This window comes from Sinocyclocheilus anshuiensis, unplaced genomic scaffold (genome assembly GCF_001515605.1).
Source record: "Sinocyclocheilus anshuiensis isolate Anshui unplaced genomic scaffold, SAMN03320099.WGS_v1.1 scaffold615, whole genome shotgun sequence".
In the NCBI taxonomy this organism is placed as follows: Eukaryota; Metazoa; Chordata; class Actinopteri; order Cypriniformes; family Cyprinidae; genus Sinocyclocheilus; species Sinocyclocheilus anshuiensis.
This window is the reverse complement of record NW_015552647.1, coordinates 1,761,965-1,782,268: the sequence shown is the minus strand read 5'-3', so window position 1 is coordinate 1,782,268 and position 20,304 is coordinate 1,761,965. Positions and strand designations below refer to the sequence as shown.

Genomic DNA, 20,304 nt, shown 5'->3' with positions numbered 1-20,304 from the left:
CTTACATCATATCCCTTTTTCTCAGCGACTGGAGCGTCACAGTGATTTACAAAGAAGCGGTTTTTAGCTGGTCACCTTAGCAATGCTGCGTTCCAATAAGGCAGAAAGAACATGAAAGGTCCCCCATTGATTAAGCACAGTGAAAATAACAAATGGTATAAGTCAACAACCCATGCTTTTGCTACATCAATGACCTTTAGTTATACAATTGATTAAAGCTCTGATGTTGACGGTGACATTTGGAGATTGTAATAATTCTGAACTGATTAATTCATTTAACCGGGATACATTGAAAATCAACATTTCAGAATCAAAATGTAAGCTAGGGCTATGATTTAATCAAGAGATTGTTGTGCCCTTGAGACATTAGTCTGTCATAGCACAAACCGTGTGGTATTTGTTCAATGCTCAAAGAGATGTGCTTCCAGAAAGGCGCAAGGTCTTTCAAATCATTTTTACAACCATAAATGCAAAATAAAGAGATTTCACCTTTTGTACCTTTCGGCAATTACCTTGGCACACAAACATACCTGTAAAACATTGATCATTATGCAAATTCGGTATTTTAAATACAAATTCACTCAACGAACGTGTAGCCTAACAGCAAAATCTGCATTAGCAATTATTTCCTGAGGTCCAAAGCATATAAATGAACTTTTTTTTTGATTGTGGTGTATTCTGTTGGAACCGTTCTCTAATAAAGTGCAAAACAATAAAATGGACAGACTGCTAATTATGCAGCGCTGATAGATATTCTCATCCGATGGTGTGAAAGATGAAAAAGAATGAGTGACAGATGAAGAAAGACAAGTGGCCATGTCTCTGAACACATAAACAGTCTCTAAATGGATCAATATCTTTTGTTTTGTTTGCACCCGCATCGCATAGCAAGGCTAATTTACATGAAGCTTACTGATTTGTTTATTCACCACACCATAGTTGCGCTGAAGAGCTACTAGTCTCTAAAAATAACTTCATGCGCTTAGAGTTTGGAATTCTGGGTGAAATGCTCTCAGTGGAGACAGGTTGTATATTACATAGAGTGTCGAGACATATAAATGTTTATCACCTCTTTCACTATAGTTTAAATGGATTTCAGAGAAAGACAAAACAATAAGAGCCTGTCTGGTACACAGTAAAGGTTTATAAGCCTTCTCCTAATGGCCTTCAAGGAAACTTCAAATTCTGCTGTTTTAGATTGGAGGATTTAATGGTAGATTGCTAAGTGTCTTGCATCTTGTGTCCACGGCTATGAATGACTGTATTAAATCAAGCCTTAATGTTCATTAAATGTATTTTACTTTATTTAAGGACTTTTTAAATGTCCTTCATATTCTGAGCTTGTGTTGTTTGGTGATGTTTGTAGGTTGTAAACCAGTAATTATGTTTATGTAATGATGAGCAGTAATGATGATTAGAAAAGCTGTAATTAGCATGCTCCTCTCTGCACCTTATTTAAAGCCGACATGAAATCAAAACTGTCCTGTTTACTTACTTAATGCACTTTACTGGTCTTATTGTGCATAATTCATAACAGCATGTTATTCCAAAAAAAAAAAATGGCTGCGTTTCATCAAAATGTCTTGTCTTGCTCCACATCAAATGACTTTTCATTTGTCCTCACAAAGGCTGCTGAAGTTTTGTGCTGTCAGTGTTTCAGGAGAGGTGTAGCCCTCAAAAACTCAACCGCAAAGTCCTGAAGTGCCAATTTTCCATATTCCAATAAATTCCTGATGGATAAAAATCAAGCACTTTTTTCCACATTAAACATCCTGAAAAGTCACACAATGGAAGTAAACTGGTCTGCAAAAGTCGCATCTAAAGAATAACTTTGACAAAGTCACAAAAAAGGAAGAGGTATGAAATGAAAATGTGTTGGTTCAATCTTTAAAATGTGTTGTTAGAGAGTATTGCTAGTGCTTTCTGCTAGCTATTGCCATCTTGAGTTTATTGCATTTTTGGGGAGCTATTCCCTCTCATCGTCAGAACAAGTGGTGGATATTTGGAAGCTTTTATGTTCTCAACTTTGTCCATTCCTATTGTTTCGATAATTCTGGAGTGGCCTGTATAGAGAGTCTGCAGAATGACATATCAGGTACTCCAGTGGATTCACTCTGATTTAGACGGTTATAGAAAAGCCATTAAGGAATACGCTCTCAAGCAGTGGTCTCACAAGGTTAATACAGATGGCTGGCAGATCTACTACTACAGCAGATGACTGCTACTAAATCAGTGATATAACCTAAAAACCAGACAATAAATAACAAGTTTCTTAACTTTCTTCAGATATAATCTGTATTTTTTTTTTTTTACTAAACCTATATTTTGAAATACAATATTTAAAAGGATAATTCACACAAAATTGCAGGTTTACCATTTACTCCAAACCTTTATGATTAGATTTTTTCTGTAGAACAAAAAAGAATATGATATGTTTCAACAGTTTTTGGCCATGCAATGAAGGTCAGTGGGGTCCAAAAAAACATACATGGACAAAGTATAAAAAAAAAAATTTTTTGTGTGTTCCACAGAAGAAAGCAAGTCAAATGGTGACTGAATTTGCATTTTTGGGTGAACTGTAATTTTTAATATTTTTACTTTTATTACAAAAGTCTGTTGACCGTCCTCAAACCTTAGAGGTGAACTGACCTCAGTGGGCTCCAGGTTCTCTCCATTCTTCATCCACCTGTAAGAGGGTTTAGGTTTTCCTGTGGCCTTGCATTCCCACAACAGAGTGTCATCGATGGCCTTCTGCACATCCTGGGGCTTCTCAATTAGCTGGGGGGAGGCTGAAACAACCAACAACAGAGGTAATGACTACACAGAATTACTTTAACCTTGATTATTACCTGTTATGTGTCCTTCAAAGCGGACTTGCATTATTAGAGCCATGAACTGTGGGAAATGGTGTGATGTAATCACAATAATGGCACATAAGAAAACAGCAGTCAGGTCCAACTGACTCACACTTCCACTTAGATGGGTATAGAAAGGAAATCACATCTAATATATTAGTATTGTCTAAAAGCTAGTACCATAAACTACCTTAACCGATACCATTAGGGTAAATTATGGCTTAATTATAAACAAACTGTATTGATCTTTATCTTTTAAATGCATGTAACTCAAACCTAGTAAATAATTGACTAAGAGCACATTTAGAATGAAAGAATCATTTATGAGCATTTTCCCTAAAAGGACACTAAAAGAAAGATAAGAATGGGTGGAATGCATACAAACAAACAAACAATAAAATATATAAACACAAGTGTAAAGTTTATCTGATGACTGTTTTCCACTGGAAATGGAAATGGGAAGTAGTGATGTTCTTCTTTTGAGTCAAATCTAATCAATGAATCATTTGTTCGCAAAAACAATTTAAATGATTAATTCACGAGCTGAGCTTATGTGGTTCACAAGTTACTCAACAGGATGATTATCGTTAAACAGCTTACAATTTAATCTCTTTATTGCTATTAAAACCATTGTATGACTCCAGAAGATTTGGAATACATCTTAAGCAGCCTCCACTGACACTTTAACATTTGGTCCCACCAAATCATGAACATTTGGTTACAATACTGCTTTTATGGTGCTTTTGCATCATTTTGAAGCTTGAAAAGCCTCAATCCTTTAGGCACTAATTGCATTGTAAAGAGTGACAACAAAAAAAATAGTTGTTATGAGGTTTGAGTCACATTTAAGTCACAAACTGTCAACCATCCAATAGTGCTGCCTGGATCCCTTAGTCACTGCCACTCAGTCTATCTCGCACTCACTGGAAGAGTATTGACTTTTAAACCCCACTGTTTAAATGAGAGTAAGCAGTCAGGGCCTGACTTAGCCTTGCCCACAGGGCACACAATCACTCTCAACATTTCACGCCCACAAGTCAAACTTGAGAGGAATGAGAGGTAGAGAGGTCAAAATGAGCTCTCAGCATCCTTAATACCAGCTGAACGCTTATTCAGTGGCATACTGTGATTATGATAGATTTTCTGTGTCCCTAGCAATCATAATGTACTCTATGGAAGAACATCTGTTTTTCTGTGTAGGGAAACTCTGGATGTAAGAACCATTTTGGGAAATACTACATTCAAACCATTTGTTATGTCTCTTTAAAATGTTCATATCATGAAAAACCAAACTTTCCTTACATTTTGTAGTCCGGTAAGACTTTTTGTCATTTTTGCACTTGACAGACTCGTTCCCCTTTCAGTATATGGCTAGGATATTCTTCCGAAATCCACCTTTTGTTTGGTTTTTGAATTTTTATGTTAGGTGAACGATTTCTTTAAATGTACAGCAGCACAATCAATTAATTTTAAGGATTAGATATGGGGTGAAAAATGGTCAAGCAAAATTAATTGACTGTTATGATGCATAAAAACACTGACTAACAAATGCTAAAATTTATGAAGTGACCCCTTGAATGATTAATACACACAAAACATCTCTTTATATGTGTACCTGTTAGAGGTACACAATCTTCTTAGCCTAGCAAAGAATAGGACTAATGAAGGCAACAAAAACATTTGAGGGCAATTGCTAATCAAGCCAACGCAAGCAGAAAGAATGAAAGGCTTTGAGTGTCTCCTCCTGCTTTGCTGCTGCCAGTGGAAGTGATAAACATGAGATACACTTATTGATCGCCTCATTCCCCCGCTCTGCTGACGAATGTCTCGTAGGCCTAATTCCATGGGACTTCAAAATAAGATTACAGATTTTTATCACCTGGCTGGCAAAGGGAAAAACGTTGGGGAAGAGAATGAGACACAGAGACAGAAATAGAGGGGAAGGGAGCGAGAGATCTGAGTGGTAAATCAAGAGGTCTGTCCGTAGGCTAATCCTGCCATTGAAGGATCCCAGAGCTGCAAACAGGATAAACGTCAACCCGTCGCTGCTTTTTTACAGGCCTGCTGTGGCTTTAAGGTGTGTTGTAAATAATTACAAATAGCTTAAAGCATAGAATAAGTGATAACTGGTGGATGAATGCGGCCAAAGTCAGCTCATTTTTAGGCAAGTCAGTTCACTTGTGGAAATTTAAGCTGATATCTGATGTAGTTAATAGGCATGCAGTCCTATCGACTTAAATGGGGAAAGACCAGTCTCAGAAACTTTCAATTACATCTGTCAAACCATCAAAAAAATTTATTTGGCTTCAAATCACACTGAAACCTTAATTTGCAGAGTTCAATTTTACACTTTGAGTCATGGTTTTTGTTTTTTAATAAAAATATCCATTAAATTGTCAATACTTTGCCATGTCATATTTTTTTCTAAAATTATATTTTTGAAAGAATGCTCACAAAAGTCTGCATGTATTTGATCAAAAATACAGTAAAAATAGTGATTTTGTGAAATATTATTTCAATAAAAAAAAAAAATTGTATTTTAACATATTATACAATTTACACTATCCTTCAGAAATCATTACAATATGCTGAAATGGTGCTCAAGTAATATTTCTTATCTCATTAATCATTTCTATCAATGTTAAAATTGTTTAACTGTTTAACTTTTTTTTTGTGGAAACAGTGATGTTTTTTTCAGAATGAATATCAAATTCAAATTGATTGATTTTATTTGATTTATTTTTTGCAACAATCTAAAAGTCTTTCCTGTAACTTTTTGTCAATTTTTTATGTCCTTGCTGAATCAAAGTATAAATTTCTTTAAAAACAATCTTACCGACCCCAAACTTTCAACAGTACTGAGTTATTTTTAAAATGTATCAATATTAACAAAAACTGTCCATGTTTTTCTCCATCAAGCAATTGTTAGTGCATTGTTAATATCCTGCGATGCTGTATTTTCAACACTTAATTAAAATCATTTAATTATCACATTAAAATAATTTAAAAATGACCTTTTTATTATGCACATTCTGTCTTTGTTATCATTGACAAAATCAAAAATCTTTTCATAAACCATTTTCATCAATGATTTTGTTGATGAGATCAATGCCAGTTTAGTGTGAGATGTTTCTCTGCATAAACCTTTGTCTTATTCAATAACCACGGGCAATCCAGTTAAACCAGACGCTAAAGGTCTGTCTCCTTCTCCTTATACTGCAGTTGACTTATACACAGGGGGAGAGGTGAGACGGGGGTGGAAACGATTGAAGAACAGCAGAAGCGAAGCGAAAACCGAGGCGAATTATCATAAATATCAAGTCTCTCCTAAACAGAATGGAGCAAAAGCATTAGTGAAACAACCACGCCTACGACGAATCACCTCCTTAGCTGGATTACATTAGCTTTTACAATATGCCCAAGCTATTTATCTAATTAATACATTTATAAATCACCGCTACGTTGCGCATCTGGGAAGCCCATTAGGAGAACTTCCCGTTTCTAAGAACCTGTCCCCCCATATTCCACATTGTTTGGAATATAAACAATGAGACAACAGGGCTAATAAAACATTCAGCGAGCTCCTTGCAGCTATTCCTGTAAATGGGCCACTGGGCATGCGGGTACAGCATTAGAGCCAGTGCAAGATCCCATAAGGGGAGGATAAATCCCACTGCTCTCTAGCCTACAGGTACTTACTTAATAGGTAGCTGTCTTGTATGAACAATGCCACAGAGCAAACATGGCGGTGAAGGGAAAAGGTTATGAACCCTTCATTTTAAAGTCCATATTTAATATGCTACTCTTCATAAGCCTCTGAGTCACAATACACTTGCTAGAAACCCAGGCCTAGCCATTGGGGTCTCATTTTTACAATTCATGCCAATTTGCACTGGTAAACAGATGTATGCTGAAGGTGCACATGCAATTCATAGAACATAAATGGGATTTCCATGTTTTAATCTTCAATGTCTTTTTTGCAAGTTTTTTTTTCTCTCCCACTGATTGGAAGAATACATAGCTGTGACAGGTATATTATTTTACTATTTTGCCTAACAGACTTCCATCAGGACAGAATAACTTGATCTATTATACATTACTGTTCAAAAATTTGTGGGTCAGTATATAATTTTATTTTTAAAGAAATTCATATTTTTTTCAGCAAGGATGTATTAACTTGATTACAAGTGACAGTAAATACATATACAGTACAATGTTACAAAAAAAAAATCTATTTCAAATAAATGCTGCTCTTATGAACTTTATATTCATCAAAGAATCCTAAAAAAAAATGTATCACCGTTTCTACAAAAATGAACAAAAATTCTTATTACGCAGCACAACTATTTTCAACTGTGATAACATTAAGAAATGTTACTTGGAAACCAAATCATAGAATATTAGAATGATGTTTGAAGGCACATGTGACACTGAAGCCTGGAGTAATGGCTGCTGAAAATTCAGCTTTTGTATAACAGGAATAAATTGTATTTTAAAATATACTGAAATAGAAAACAGTTATTTTAAATTCTAATAATATTTTAAAATATTACTGTTTTTGTTGACCAAATAAATGCAGCCTTATTAGGTACAAGAGACTTCTTTCAAAAACCTTTAAAAATCGTACTGACTCCAAACTTTTGAACAGTAAACAACATGTTAATATATATACATTAAAATATGTAAATATATAAAAATCTTGTTAAAAGTTATGGCATATTTTCCATACTATTTTTCACTAAATGAACACAAGAAGAATAGTATTTCATTTGTATTTTGTTAATACGATTTTTGAAAAATTGTTGAACCAAAAATTTGAACAGGACAACAGACAATTAAATTAAATGTTGAACTCATTCACAGAAAATATTTTATATTACTAACTCTAACACTGCTTTTGCTATGAACTGTTTTGAATGACCTTACTAGTTGCTAGGCTAGTTAGTTGTTTAGGTCCAAAGAGCCTTGAGTCCTGTCGTTAATGCAAGCCTATGGCATTTATCATGCGTCAGGTGAAAACTATAAATCCTATTCCTTACAAAATAATAGCTTCTCCTAATAAGCCTTACGATTTCAAGTATCATTCATGACCATAACACAAGCAAGCAATCTCCACTAAGCCTCTATTTCTGAACATCTTCAGTTGGGTCCAAAGTCTCCAAATATGCTTTAAAATCAACAACTATTTTTTGATAAAGACAAAAAAATCAGAAGTCATCAAAGATCCATATGCTGCTCTGCTGAGTGTTTTCCTGGCATATGTGCCCCTCCTCTAAGTATAGTAAATTTAACAGCTTTGATCTGGAGTCAAATTGGATCCCAATCACAGTGCCATCTGGTAGAACGGAACATACACATACACAAACAGAAGGTCAGGCTCAAGGTCACCCTCTCATCTTTTTAATCTGGATAAAAATATTAGAGCCATCACGACCGGGTGGTTTTAATCATTTTGATGCACTGTTAAAGTTGATTTTCTGCTGGTCAGGGTTGACGACTGGAAAGGCAGAGTCCTGCATCATGTCCTTCACTTCAATGGACGTGACATGTGGCTTTCGCTGTTCAAATATTCATGCATCTCAAGATAACTTACCAAAGAAAGACAGCTTTCCCTGCACAGAGTTTCTTCCTTTGGTGTTCTCCGCCACACATTCATACGTGCCCGCGTCTTCTTGCTGGAAGTAAGGGATTTCCATCACACCGCTGGTTTTCCTTACATCCACTTTACGGGCGAATGGGACTCCGTCCACGCGATGCCAACTTATGGACGGTACTGGACTAAGTTGCAAACACAAACACAAAACGTAATTCAAAGACTGATTACATTCTCTTTCTACTGAGGACATCTTCGTAATACTTACTTCCCCAGTGCAAAACACTCCAGGCGCACAGTTGAACCTTTGGCCACTTGAACAATCTCTGGAAACTGCACTTCAATCTTTGGCTCATATTCTCCCATAACGCCTATAAAAAAAGAAACACTCAATCAACAAGCAAAATCGCAATTATTCCCCCCCCCAAAAAAAGGTATCAGTTACTCCATCTGAAACTGCAATTGCAAAAGCAGCCAATCTTTTATTTTCCCTTTCATTATTATTGCATGATTTATTTTGTAGCTTCTGAAAGGCTTTTGGGATAGCAGGGAGCCCTGATATCGCCCTCTGTGTTTTTGTGAGGTGTGCTATCGGACTAGCGACTAAGCTGTCTGAGGGACTCAAAGAGATGCTTATCTGTAATGTCTAACGCTGGCCGTTTATGTCAGTGCTGCCAAATGGGAAGGGTTGGAGAGAGGCAATCATCTCCTTCTGTAGCATCCCAGGTAGAGACACATGTACAATGGGGTTTGAAATTGTGCCTGGAGATCACACTGTGACAGTAGCCACTGAGCGGCTCATGTTGGTCATACACCACCGATAGAAACATCAGGTTTTTAGACAACATGTTTTACACCATAATTCAGACAAAGCATTGGTTGCATCTTAGTCAGGTGGACCTTAAAAATGGAAAATAAATAAACATACAACTATAGTTTCCTTTTTGAGGTCCAACTGGTGTCTTGTTTGAATTGTGGTATATATGTACATATACTGTACTGAATATACATTGCTTTTGAGAGACAAATATAGTAAACACAGTAATATGGGGAGATATTATTACAATAAAAAATGTTCTATTTCAGTATCGTCAGTGCCCTTCAGAAATCATTCTAGTATGCTGATTTGGTGCTCAAAAACATTATCAATGTTGAAAACAGCTGTTGTGCTTAATATTTTTTGGAAACCGTGATACATTTTTTTCATATCCTTATTTACATTTCAAATTTGCACATAACATACCTGTACATACAAAATTGTCTATTTTGTATATTGTGTTTTTTTCTATTTTGTACATTGTCTATTTTGTATATTTGTATCTTATTCTTTTTATTATCTGTGTCTTTTCTTGTCACTGTCATTCTGTTGCACTGTGGAGCTTCTGTCACTAAAACAGATTCCTCGTATGTGTAAACATACCTGGCAATAAAGCTCATTCTGATTCTGATTCTGATATTTTAATGAATAGCAAGTTCAATAGAACAGCACTTATTTGTAAACGTCAATTTTGTAGAACAGTGTAGAAGTCTTTATTGTTACTTTTGATTCATTTAATGAGTCACTGCTTAATAAATGTATTAATTTCTCTCTTTAAAAACTTGCTGACCCCAAACTTTTGAATGGTATATATACATGTCTTAAGTCGATTCCAGATGTTCAAATAGTTGTATCTCGGCCAAATATTGTATTGTATAAATCTCAAATTAAAAGAAATTTACCCTTATGACTGGTTTTGTGGTCCATTTAAATGCATTTTAAAATTTTGATAAAAAGGGCATTAATATGATTGAGGGAAGTTTTGACTACAAAAACCTAAAAAATGAAACTTTTACTAATATATTTATCACATATCCTGGAGAAGAAAAAAAGAATAAACACTGAACTAACTAAAGCAATACATTTGTCAGCAGTTAATTAATGCCTATTGTGAAAATGTATTCCTTAAAATTCTCAAATATGTTTTTTTAATGACACCAATTAAAGCTACTTTTTAGATAATCGTGTAAAAATTTATATAAAGTCTAGGTGGAGGAAAGGCAAAAATAATTAACTATTAAAATAAATAAGAATATTATTAGGATTATTGCTTAATTAAAGACAATTATTTATGTCTATCATACCGTAATTCACTCTTTAAAACTAGAATGGTTGTTTAATTACAAAAACAAAAAATACTTTTTTCTTTAAAATCAATCACCGAAAAACCATTACCTCTCATAGAAAATACCGAGTGGTTTGAAAGAAGTTTATTTTACGCTATCAGTCAGATAAATTAGATTCCGTTTGTCTGTTAGGATATTTGACAATTTATTTTTATCACCCTTGAACATGAGTGCGATCAAATTGTAAATCCACAGAGAAGCAACAATTAGATCAGCCTAAGACAAATGACCTTTCAGTTTGAGGGCCTATGATAATGCCAGCCTAGAGGCACCGAAACATGCTGCCACAGCATCTTAAAATTTGCAGAGAAACAGCTTATTAACCTTTGAATAAAATTTTTATTCTTTATATATTTCACATCTTTTTATTTCTTTTAGTTACATAATTCCATAATGCATGTAGGATTGAATGTATGGTATATATCGAGATACCGACAAGCATCCTCACCGTCATTGCGCAGTATCAGAGGAGTAGGCGGCCCTTGGACGCGTGTCTTGGTGACAGTATTGGTCACAACACAGGTGTAGTTGCCCACATCAGATGGCTCAACTTTAGCGATGTATAGATTCCCTGTCTCCTGGGACACGAATCGACGAGAATCTTGCTTCACGAATGACGGGTACTCATTAAAAATCCAGGAGAACGTCAAAGCTGTTAGAGGAAAAAGGAAAGATGGAAAAAAGACCGTCAACATCACACATGAGTAGAAAGAGGTCACTCTACTGCCCGGAAACTACATTTGCATAAACATAACTAGAGTACACGGTGACATTTCCTCTCTCAGCAGAGCCTAAATGGCATATGTGGGCTCTGCTCATGAATCTTGCGCCTCCCTAGAGTTACTAAATTAGCATTGGGGCTACATGCTAGGGTGAAAATTAATCAGCCTGAGGAGCGTTGTGTGGCTTAGGGGGTGAAAATTAATGACAGAAAGGATAACCAGTGCCCTGTGATTAGTTGGCCTCTAGTCAAGTGGGAGAGTGGTCGTATGTAACCAATGTTCAAAAATCCAGAGCGCTATTCATTGACATTGGTCAGTTAATGGATAATCAGGCGACATGTAACGAGCTAATCACATGGCATTTCATTAAAGTAGAGAGTTTTTAATGACAACAACAAAGATATCTTAACGTAAAGGTGTGGAAAGGACAACAGATGAATGGAAATGTCCTAAAATGTCCAACTATCTTAATTGGGCGAATCTCACAAAAACTGTCAAGAAATGTCCTTGTTCCATCCAAATAATATGAAGCCTATTTTTAGGACTACTGACATTATTTTCATGACAATCCAATTCTTAGTAGCCCACTATAATGTGAACAGTACATATGATTCACATCACAGTAATATGACAAAAACTGTAAATTGTAAAATAAATTTAAAGCATAGAACATACTTAAAATGTAAGTATAAATCACATTACTATTTATTCTAGGTCTGTTGTATTTAGTTAATTGCAATTAAAAATATTTTATTTTCAGAAATAATGATTTTCATTAAGATTTATAATTTAAGATAATTTATTTTAATTTAACTGAATTTTTTTAAATAGTTGAGATGAAAATGTGCTTAATTGTCCTGAAAGTAATATTAGAAACCAAATTAGGTTTCATTTTCTTTAAGAAAAATATTGTTTGTTTGTTTATATATACATTTATTCATTAATTCATTCATTTTTATTATTATTATTTTTTTTTATTCATTCTTATTCTAGCTCAAGCTGGAAATAGTAATGCAGTCATTTCCAGTTACGTAGTTTTCAACACACTATATCAGACAAAGAAATAAAACAGTCTCAACTCTGAGAGGAGTGCTGTTGACCAGACTTTGAAGATGTAGCATCCTCATTGGCCGTTCCTCTTCACGAAATGTCAGCATACACTTAATGTCACATCTGTCAGTGGTTGGTTCCTCTACTAGCACAGAAAAACACTTTCAAACCTGACCTCCAGGAGTTACAATTGTTTTGCCTTTTGCTGATTCAATTACCCACAATGCCTGTCATTCTCCAAGTTCCACCGTCAAGTATGAGCCACGAAAAGAGCAAGGTGAACCCAACATTTCTCTATTATCCATACATGAATCAAAACAAAGGACATTTTCCTTTCAGAGGAAGCGCTTTCTGATAATAATTCAACTGCTGTCTCTTTACTTGAAATTGCTAGAATAGTACATGTTTGTAATTGGAGAAAGGCTCTAAACTAAAAGGAGTACTTTTATAATGGCTTTGCATAGGTCAAAATCTAATTGCTGCTCAAAACAGCAATAAAGAAATCAGCTGTCAATCTAATAAGCATCTAACCGCATCTGTGGAAGAACAATGCACCGAAGCATTAATAAACCGATGTGCATTTCCTGTCACCAGCCTCCTCCATGTTTCTGTGGCGCATACCTACATCTTATTCAACCAAACCACTCTTGACGTTAGACATGTTGGCATGTGAGCTTTCCATTTGCACCGTCAATGATAAATCCATTTGCAGAACGTTGTAATGTTCTACTCGCCACTCTTGACGTTAGACATGTTGGCATGTGAGCTTTCCATTTGCGCCGTCAATGATAAATCCATTTGCAGAACGTTGTAATGTTCTACTCGGCTAAGGCTTTTGGCTCCCCAGCAGCGCATTTAATCGACAGGCACATAGCATCTCCCCGGCTTAGCCCAATCAAACCCACTCACTCGTTAGCTAATTAAACAAAACAGTCTTGGAGGATTCCTGCCTGAGCCCTGGTCATTTATCACAGTTTGATCTGATCCATAGCTGAGGGCTTCAGATATCTTGCGCACAGAAGGGGCTTGAGCGGATTGGTTTTCCCACCCATGAACCCTGAGCGCTAAGCTAACATCATTCAGGTAATATACAACTGTAACATAAGGAAGTATTTCTATAAAAAAAAGATGAGCAAGACTTTCAGAAATATGCAATGGTCAAGCTTAGGCACTTAAACTCTTAGTTTTAATTAAATGTTTAAGTGTTAATTAACAGGAAAATTAACAGTAAGGCAAGCAAGATGTAAACATCAAGCGTAGCGTTAGTTCTGGCAGGTCACGTTAGTCAAGCTCACATCAGCTGACTCTCAGCTGATCCCCATCAACCTATGGGAATACGACACCTATCTAAGCATTCATATATAAGGTCCCGCAGTAGTATCAGCAGTTTTCGCATTGCTCAATAGCTAATTACCCTCCCCCATCCCCAACTCCTCCTCTGTCAGTCAGGATTCAGCCTTCTGATTCTCCTTTGAATCAGACTAATTCTAAAATGTGTACATAACATTATTGAACTTTAACGATATCTGCATACATTTATGTTGGTTCTGTTCTGTTTACCCTGGGGGGGTTATCGCTGCTCTCCCTGCTCTCATCCATGCTAGGCTGCATGGATGCGCAGGGAGTTCTTGCCCAGAACGGAACCATACTGCCAATCCAAACTGTATGCTAATTGTCAATCATCTTTGATGATAGTGGTCCTGACAGAAAAATCGCTAAAGTTAGCTGTAGCTCGGTGCTAGCTTACATGAGGGTGCCAACTTGAAGTTAATTTTGATATTTATTTTTTAAAATCTTTTTTATGCTAGTGCTGTGCTTTGAAAATGTCTGATAAGTCGCTTGCGAGGAATATAATACCTGCACCCAGACATCTGGTGCTCAGGACGAGCTGAAAAACGTAATGTGATTTTGTGCTATTGCACATGGCAAAACAGGATCTGCTTTCTGACTTAAATCCTGCCATTCATGCATTCAATCAATCATTCCTCACAATGCTGAATTTTTTATTAATTTCGAAGGTAAAAATTTCAAATGCTAACCCACTACTGCTGCAGGCGTTAAAGCTGCTTTTAAAAACAAAACAAAGCTTTGTGTTAGCAAAGAAAGGTCATATGCGGTTGCTCAAAGGCTGTTGTTGAAACCCTAACATAACCCAAAGGATTTCTTCCCTCAATTATTCAAACCCTTAGATTTATGTTTTTTGTTATGATTTGATATCAAGGTCTAAAAAGAAATCAACTTGTACATAATGCAACAAAATGAGAAAATCCAAGCAGATAAAATATAACATCAAAGCACAAAGTTTTCACATTTTTCCCCTGATATGAAACCTTTCCTGATAAAGCACTTGGCTCTCAGCTGGGCTTTTCCCCCAAAAATAAGAGATTTAAAAAAACATTATAAATGCTACATAGAATCTTCCATACAGTATGTGAAATGCTCAAGGTTCACTCTGAAATTTGATGTGTAAGAAGCCAAGACTCTTCACTTTGAAGGGTCCCTAGAGGGGACTGTCAGATGCTGACAAAACTCAGTTTGCATTATACCAAGAATGCTGGGGTTGCAGAAAGTCAGCAGAGAAGTCAACATAAAACGTAAAGGGAAAAAATAGACCATATAAGATTTGTGCAAATTGTACAGACATGTGGAGAGTATTAAGGAAGATGAAGGAAACAAATTTTTGCTTTCTAAGGGCAGGTCTGTTGTACAAAACTGGAGATTTTCCATGGTGGGGTTAACATCTACTGCAGGAATACATTTTTAAAGCTGATGTGTGTATTATATATATATATATATATATATATATTAAAACGAAAAGGGAAAAAATAGACCATATAAGATTTGTGCAAATTGTACAGACATGTGGAGAGTATTAAGGAAGATGAAGGAAACAAATTTTTGCTTTCTAAGGGCAGGTCTGTTGTACAAAACTGGAGATTTTCCATGGTGGGGTTAACATCTACTGCAGGAATACATTTTTACAGCTGATGCATATATTTATATATATATATATATATATATATATTAAATGCCATCTGCAGATTGGTGTAATACGATAGCTCTAGTGTGAGTTTGGGGTGATATTACCTGATTGGCTGAACAATGGAAGATGGGGTCAGGACAGATGAGAAACCTATTATTATTATTATTATTTTTTCTTCAATTCCGTTTAAATTTTAGGTACACCACCATTCAAAACTTTCAGGGCCAGTAAGTTTTTTTGTTTTGTTTTATTTCTTGAGCATCAAATCGGCAAATTAGATTAGACATTTTAAAATAGACATAATGTAAAGTATTAAAGTAATGTAACAAACCACTTAATTTGAGGTATCATTCATGTTCATAGCACAAAGAGAGCACAAACACACAAAAATATTTTTGGTTAGGGGTTTGTTCAGATTTTTTAGCAAGCAATTCTAAATATAAATGAGCAAAACAATGACTATAAGCAGTTATTAACATATCCATGACCAAAAAATAAAATAAAATCAATTTGTTTTGTACTTTTTCTTGCCATTAACTGGACATGATGAAGGTGACAGTATAATCTGGCTCAAAGACAAATGATCTAATGTGCTTACACAAGCACTACTGATGTGTGACAGTTCTGGAACTGCAATTAGAAAATAGATGTTTTAGACTTTAGGCTAGGTCATAGTGCGCGCCTGAATACTATAAACAGTCTATCTGACAACAATCCCTCTCTTTCCAGTTTGCACCAGCCATGGAAGCCTGGGGAAAAACTGTTGTAGGAAGTATTTAAAAAAAAAATCTCACTATCATATTTCATTTTAGTGGTAAGAAACCATTATTACACTGGTGAAGAATCAGAGAGAAAAGACATATCTGCAGACAAAATAAACCATCTATCACCGCAAACACAGTCTCAGTTCCAATCAAAGAGACCCATTCATTATTTTTACGCTCTGTCATGCCGCAAGCAGGAAATAAAGCTTTATGAAAAGATGCACATATCTGCCTCTTAATCGCACATTATCGATGCGAATGCTCTTGATGAATTTTAATAGCATCACAGCTGCCTGATCATCGCCTGTTAATAATACATGTGAGACTTGTTGTGACAACAGTATGCATATTTAATCATTGTGTCCGGGATTACACAAGCTTACCGCTTGGCAAATATATATAAAAAAAGTGAATTGATTAATTAATAATTAAGTAAATAAATAAATCATAAAAACAACAGTGATCAAAGAATAAAGGTTGGTTCCAGTTTGTAAATGAGGACTTTTTAAAGGGATAGTTAACCCAAAAATGAAAATTCTGTCATTTACTCACCCACAAATTGGTCCAAACCTGTATGAATTTCTTTCTTCTTTCTAAACACAAGAGGATATTTTGAAGAATGCTGGTAACCAAACAGTTGACGGTAGACATTGACTTCCATAATATCCCCCCCACCCCATATTATGGAAGTCAATAGCTACTGTCAACTGTTTGGTTTTCATTTTTGGGTGAACTATCCATTTAAGCACCAATAGTTGCAATACACTTCAAAAAAGATATAAGAATCAATCACCACCTTGCCTATGAAAATGATAATTACTAGCAGGATTAAAATCAAGTTTAACTATACATACACTACCAGTCAAATGTTGGTAAATACTTATGATTTTTTTTTTTAAATGTTTTTGAAAGAATTCTCATTTGATCAAAAATACAGTAAAACAGTAATGCAAAATATTATTGCAATTAAATATAATTATTTACTTTTTTAAATATATTTTCAAATGCCATTCATTCCTGTGATGGCTGTTATTCCAGTTTCCACAAATTTTAAGCATTAAAAAACGGTTTTCAACACTGATAATAATAACCATTATTAATAAATGAACACTAATTTTGAGCACCAAATCAGCATATTATAATGATGTAAGTTCAAAGAATGAATTATTAGAATTATGTTAAATGATTATACTGTACATTCACAAAATCACTTTCCAGAGCATTTTCATTCACTGCTCCTTGCTGCTGGAATGATCTTCCCAACTCTATCCGAAACACCAAATCCCTGACAATATTCAAGAAACCACTGAAAATTCATCTCTTCTGTCAGCACTTAACTGCATCCTGCTGAGAGCAACAAAAAAAAAAATGCTATGCTTTAACTATTCCTAAATCTCTCCTAGTTGTAGCGTGTAGAGTTCTAAATGATGTCTGAAAATTTGTATTACTAGCACTTCTTATTTTAATTTCCACTTTGTGATGAATCTCTTGTTGCATTCCACATTTTAAATCTCTTTGGATAACAGAATCCAAATGAATGAATAAACGTAAATGTAAATGCACGACTTTTACATTGCAATTGTAATTCTGCTAGTAATGACATCAAAATGTTGTAACCTAGTCTAACCATTTTTAAACTGACCCTCCAATCTCCATTTATGTCCTCCTTAGAGAGAAACTATCCACTGTATGGACTGTCACCGAGTGCAGCGTTTACCGTCTGGCCCTGTGTCGACAGTCGCAGTCGCAGCCGAGAATAGAGAACCTGAAAGAGCGAGAGAAATCAGAAAAAACAGCAGCAGTCTGAGAAGCTCTTCGCTTAAGGCCTCCAGAATATCGCATCTTCTTTTCTCCTAACAGGACCAGACAGAGTGCACATGCTCTGTGCTCTCACTGCCGCGCGACTCCGGGGCAGATGCCATCATGCCTATTGTTAACGGCAGAGCAGAAAAGAAGTGATTTCAGCGTTCGCTACACCTGAAAGGGCCTATCTCCATTAGCAAATGGAGGTCAGCCGCATTAGATTCCCACACTAAACATAGTTATTGAGTAATACGGAGAATAAGGCTGAATGACTTGGACAGCATCTGAATGCAGAGAGGCTCGGAGGCTGAGGTGGAGGTAAGCAGCCGCTCAAATGCTTGTGCGTGACTGATCCGACCTGACTTCGGCGGCACGGAAGGCTCGATTTGGGTCTACGCTGCACATTTCGGGGCACTCCTGAAGTCAGTCGCGCACACAAACATTTACTCATACCCATAATGCCAAATCCAGCGATGAGGAATACGCATCTCAGAAGAGAGCTGACAGCTCCGATCAGACACGACCTCTGAGATTCTCTTGTATTCTATGCTTTATGGCCATGCAAGGACATTGGATGGTAAAACAAGGAATGGAGGACAAAAGACAAAGAGATGACACCTTGTTGAGTTTTTGCGGTGAATCTAAAATAGCCAGAAGCCAAGAGATGGTCTATTATTATTATTATCATCTCTCCATTAACACAAATACTTTGTCCTTGGCTTGACTGCTAACTTGTGTCTCACGCACAAGATATCCTGCAAAGGAAGCATATCACTATATATTGCTCATATTTAGGCTTAGAAAAAGAACAAAATTAACTGTCACCAGTTGCATGGTTTAAATTGAATTCAAAAATAAACAAACTGGCTTCTACTGAAAACATCTGGAACATCTCACGTGTCGTCTAACAGTGAAAAAAATATATAATATAATATAATCAGGGTTATGCAGGGTGTTTTGTCTCTCCAGCATGTGATAGCGAATATATTAAATAATCCTCATATTAAACCACTGCTTGTGTGTGAAAACGTCTAACGGTGAAAAAAAATATATAATCAGGTTTTTTTTTTTTCTCCAGAAAAAAATGTGATGGCAAATATATTAAATAATTCTCACATTAAACCACCAAAATGAAAATAACACGTACAAAGTCACAATGTGTCTTCACGTTTTGCGACAGGTGGTGTTTCACATGAAAAACACGAGATCAGGAAAACTGTCTCTTGAATCTTGAATGAGAAAGTAAAATAATTACATTGCTGTAAAGTACCACTCTGTTTTTAATTATAAAAATAAATAAAATGATACAAATTTCTCAAAAATAAAATACAATAAAAAAATCTAAAACGTGAAATAAAATAATACAAAAATAAAGCTAAATAATTGCAGTAAACGTAGGGACAAAATACCATTAGCTTTTCAATTGTAAAAACTAAAATAAAATGATACAAATAAAATGAAATAAAATGATACAAATAAAATAAAATAAAAATTCTAAACAAATAAATAAAAATAAAGCTAAAAATGCTGTAAACATTGCTGTAGGGACAAAACATCATTTTATTTTTAATTAAAATAAAATAAAATAAAATTCAGTAACCACCCACCTAGCAAGAGAATAGCATCTATCCAGAACACTCTAGCTACCAAACAGCAACCTGCAAAAATCTTGTTTTTATTAATAAGCTGTTGAACTATTCAATATACCACAATCAGGGTCCAATGCAATAGATGTAAACTGCTTAAATACAATGTTGTTTGGTGACTGCTTTAAGAAATTTAATTTACAGACATAATGCGAGGCAGACGGCGCTAAGCACAGCTCCTGAGTCTCCTAAGCCTTAGCCTAGGAGCCTAGCACATAATCAGTTGTTTTGTTGTTGGGAATGAGTGGCAGTGTATTCCTGCAGGGCTGAATTTATTCCCACAGGATTGTGTACGGTGAGGAAGTGTGTGTGTGTGTGTGTGGGGGGGGGTGTTTGTTAGCAGGAAGCCTTGTGTGACTGGTGTCCAGTGGATGGGTACACACTGTTTACTGACACCTAGACAGCAAGGAGAGACAAGCGGCTTCAAGCTGTTGAAATGTTTTGAGCCTTTCTGACACACCACTAAAGCTTCATGCAAGCTTTTATGTGCTGTCATTTACACAAATGAAGTAAATACTAAACATATTGTATCAGATACTAATATAATTCTGTCACCGATGGAGTTTTGGTTCCTTGCCGCTGTCGCCTCTGGCTTGCTTAGTTGGGGACACTTATTTTCCAGCGATTTCGTCGACTTGATTGCACAGATACTATTTAAACTGAACCGAGCTGGATTATGACATCACTGAATTCAATGATGAACTGCCTTTAACTGAAAATGTAGT

The 20,304-nt window shown here is 35.6% G+C and overlaps 1 protein-coding gene across 2 annotated transcripts in view; it reads right to left on the bottom strand.

Moving 5' to 3' along the window:
• The window catches only part of cntn4 (contactin 4), a 145,173-nt gene that overhangs the window by 49,522 nt on the left and 75,347 nt on the right, over window positions 1-20,304 (bottom strand). For both annotated transcript variants that reach the window (XM_016458592.1, XM_016458590.1), the window contains exons 6-9: window positions 11,060-11,263; window positions 8,717-8,819; window positions 8,449-8,633; window positions 2,650-2,789 (exon numbers count right to left, since the gene is read on the bottom strand). In XM_016458592.1, the coding sequence (XP_016314078.1) occupies window positions 2,650-2,789; window positions 8,449-8,633; window positions 8,717-8,819; window positions 11,060-11,263 (632 nt within the window). The remainder of the gene's footprint in view (window positions 1-2,649; window positions 2,790-8,448; window positions 8,634-8,716; window positions 8,820-11,059; window positions 11,264-20,304) is intronic.